This window comes from Rattus norvegicus, chromosome 4 (assembly GCF_036323735.1).
Source record: "Rattus norvegicus strain BN/NHsdMcwi chromosome 4, GRCr8, whole genome shotgun sequence".
NCBI classification, from domain to species: domain Eukaryota; kingdom Metazoa; phylum Chordata; class Mammalia; order Rodentia; family Muridae; genus Rattus; species Rattus norvegicus.
This window is the reverse complement of record NC_086022.1, coordinates 100,123,364-100,127,607: the sequence shown is the minus strand read 5'-3', so window position 1 is coordinate 100,127,607 and position 4,244 is coordinate 100,123,364. Positions and strand designations below refer to the sequence as shown.

General features: G+C 36.5%; 1 gene segment (V, D, J or C); it reads right to left on the bottom strand.

The window, feature by feature from the left end:
• Nucleotides 1-589, bottom strand: LOC120102294 (immunoglobulin kappa variable 1-9-like). The segment is given in 2 exon segments: nucleotides 1-386; nucleotides 496-589. Coding segments are annotated over 2 exon segments (435 nt in total).
• Nucleotides 590-4,244: the final 3,655 nt, after the last annotated feature.

The window sequence follows — 4,244 nt, the reverse complement described above, 5'->3', positions numbered from 1 at the left end:
TCAGTAATGGAACCAGAAGAACAGCTGTGAAAAACCAACCCCACACATCTGCATCTCTGGATGGTTTATGTTATAGTTTGTATCACTGTGGGGCCAACTATTATGCTGAAAGCAGAAATATGTGCCAAAATCTTCAGGCTGCAGGCTGCTGATGGTGAGTGTGTAATCTGTACCAGATCCACTGCCACTGAACCTTGATGGGATGCCCGTTTGCAAATTGTTTGTATTATATATCAGGAGTTTGGGAGCTTCTCCAAGCTTTTGCTGATACCAGTTTAAGTACTTGTTAATATTCTGACTTGCTTTGCAGTTGATAGTGACTCTGTCTCCCACAGATGCAGACAGGAGTGAAGGAGACTGGGTCATCTGGATGTCACATCTCATGGCTGATATTGGAAATACACATCAAACACATACTGTTAATAACATGAAAAACATAACTTTTCAAAGTACTAGGCACACTTCTGAAAGTGTTTTTGATATTGTCCATCTTACCTGGGACCCAAAGCAGCAGCAGCCCTAAGAGTTGAAGTGCAGCCATCATGTGTGGCCTGTGTCCTGTCTGGGACTGAATACCAAACCGTGCAGTTTGTCTAATAAGAAGGCATAGTTCAGTGACTGTGTTCCTCAGATATGCAAATCATGTGGCTGCTTGGCTGACTTGCCTCTGTAATTTAAAAAAGACATGATGTATCTGCCATACTCAGAAGGAAAGTTGGGATGCATAGATTTTTCTGACAGGAAATGTGATTACATCTCTTGAGAAAGAGAAGAACAGTGTCAGCCCAGGCTCCTGTAAAAAGTGTATTATGTTCATTAAAATTTTCTGCCATGCTTTCCTCAAGAGAGCTCCAACTCATACAGTAACTGTTCTCTATGACACAATCCTATACCAGAAAAGATCTAGAAAACAGTACATAGGCCCCTTTTATATGTGCCTGGAAAAACTATTGGAAACACACTGTCTTCCCTTTTGCTCCCCTCCCCTGATCCTCTTCATATGAAGTAGGAAACATACGGAAAAAGCAGAAACTCAATACACGATGAACAGGAAAACAAAAAAAAAATGTGATTCTTAAGTAACAGGACCAACATTCACTAAACTCTCATCTATATAAATTTGATGTGACTGTCTGCATTCATGACTGTTCTGAATTATGCATTACTGCTTCCCATCTTGTGGGTGATCTTTCTCTGATGATGTCTCAGATCATTACTCCCATGATCTCTCATAGGTTTTGACACTAAACATTATCACAAGCAACAGCCCTTACTCTGCTATGTGGTCATTCAGACTTTGAATGTTTCATGGTCCTTAAAAATCATAAACATATTTCACTTCCTTCTGTTTTTATATATGTAATAAACAAAACTTTATTTGAATCATATCAACATAGTCTACATATAACATAAAATATAATAGGGATTAGAGATAGTGTTAAAAACAAAAACTTGATAGAATTTCTGATTAGAGATATATACACTAACACCCCCTCCATGTTTTCTAAGTGAGTCAGTGAAACTAATTGATTTCCAGTGACTGATGATGTCTAATGCCTCAAAGGAGTAATAGAGATTGAATGCTTATGGAAGGGATATACAGTAGTTGTTACATCAATACACACACATTTAAATTCATATACCAAAATATTGTATTTAAGTCCTAACCATAGTATACAGTTATTTCCAAACTTTCAAATGTGAAAAGATAAAATAACAGTACTCCTTATAGCAATTTATCTTGCCATTTGGGTTCTATAGACTACAATTTGCTTCGGACTCCATGACCATAGAACAATTGATACAGGGAAAACTGAGTGGCTTGAAGATTGAATGGTTGATGAAAGCTCCATATCGTCTATCATGCCCATTAAATACCCAGAATAGAGGAAATAGCTCCTAGAAAATATAAAAAGAGATCTGTGATGGTCCTATGTTCACATAGAGGCTAGAATAATCCCCAGAGTATCCTTTCTTCACTGTAAGCCATATCTTTATTTCTACATAATCAAGGAAGCTGGGACATACAAGTACCTTCAGTGAAGCCAGGTAGAGCATGTGGCTCCAGGCAAACAAAATGCTGATGTGCACATATGGAAACCTCTGCTTGGAATCCTCAATAGGACTTGTAGAATTTGTTCTTTCTCTGATATGAAGGTGAAGATCCTTGATCCTTTTTGTCCTGCAGCTCTCAGTGACTGAGCTTCTAGTATAGATTTAAAAGAAGCAAGACTCGATAGGACGAATCTGTAGCACTGGATATATTTATACTATCATCAGGTATGTGGTAAATACAGATTCCTTTTGATTAACATATGTAAAATTAAATACATCTGTATAGAATGTAAAGAATAAACTGTATACATTTGTTGAACAGAAAAACTTTTTTGTCAAAGATATGTGTTTCACTGAATAAAGGCACTTGTTGCTGTAGAGAGGATCTATTTTTGTTTTCCAGTGCCCTAAAATGGATAAAAACATAGATAATTCTAGATCTACAGTATTTGATTGCCACTTCTAACTACCAGTAGCAACAGATATGTACTTGTCTCACCAGCATACTTGCATCCAGGACACACATACACATAAACAGAAAATAAAGTAGAGCCAACCAGGGTAGAATACCAGAAGAAAGAGAGACAGGTCAGAATGTGGTGTGAAAAGATCACTATTGATTATTACTGGTTAGAAAACAGGTTGTTCTTTCACCAAAATTGTTTTTTTAACATTAGAATGAAGGAACGTTGGTATAATATTCAGGAGGGGATGAAGGAAGAGGTGAATAGTGCCATGGGTTGATCCTCCACCCATTGCCTATACGGGAAGAAATAGAATGCAAGACAGAGTTTGGCAAGTGAAGAATGTAAAATGGAAAAGATATATCTTTAGTTCCACAGTGAAGAAAAGTACAGAAAGCCAGATGATACCCACCAGAGGAAGTTTAGACCTTTTGAACAGAGAAACATTCCAGGATCTAATGCTGAAAAGCTGGAAGTTAAGAGTCTGAGTAATAAACCTGGAACATGGCAAATTAATAGATATATAGTGTCAAGCTAAATCAATCCAATGGTAAGAGAAAGCTAAACTCTTCAGAAGAACACAAAAACCACACCCTCTACTGCTTCACTGAAACATCTACTTGCTCAATACTGTACAACCATTCATATTAAAAATTCTTTCATTGATGCATAAAGTCCTGTACAAGGTTGAGCAGGCTGCAGAAAAGGTTGCCACCTCCTGGCCATGGATCTTTTTTACAGGAGTCTTCAGTCATGCACTTCTATTTAAAGATAGTGTGAAACTCATTCTTTCACAATTTCAAATTATACAAGACCATGGACTTCACACATTTAACGGAGAACCATAGTTTAGTAGAAGGAGTTGCTGAGGCAAAGACCCCCTGACTCATAACGTGAGAAAGAGCTTTTTGTTCCAATGGAGAGCACTATGAACAGGTTAGTAAATGTGCTGTATAATATTATTAAAAATAATAACTTGACAAGCCTTAAGGTTTTTTGCTTTAAGAATAAAGAACTATCCCATATTCTCCCCCTTGAAGTAGTCAAGAACCCAAGATGACAAGGAGCATCCATGCTCGGTAGGTAAAAGGCTTAGAAACTGATCATTGCATCTGCTGGAGCTAAAAAGGGAAGTTCTCCTGGTTTAACCTCCATAAAAAGTTTTAGCTGAAATGACGGCTGGTTTTTTGCATGAATTTGCTAGATCGCAAAAGTGAACAAATTTTGAACCACGAGAGCCTAAGAGATTCAACATTAGCACATATATTGTGTTCAATGCCTCAATTAATAGCTTACAGCTTAAATTATTTATTATATTTGGACAGATATTAGTAGTTAAAGAACCTATTATGTTGTATGCTTCAATATTAGCACATATATTGTTCGATAGATTTAGGGAAGCTTCACTTTATTTTTCATTCAGTGGATAAGGTACATTCCTAGGACATTCCTTAAGACTTTTAGAGTTAGATTATCATAGTTCTAGCAGATAATGGCTGGCACATTGTATATATTGGATATTAGTCTTCTATCAGATGTAGGAATGGTAAAGATCTTCCCAAATCTGCTGCATGGTGCTTTGTCTTAATGACAGTGTCTTTTTTTTTTTTTGCTTTCACTATTTTTTTAATTTAACATTTATTGATTCTTTGTGAATTTTGCAACATGCACTCCAAATCCTACTTATCTCTACATACTTTTTTTTTATTAACTTGAGGATTTCTT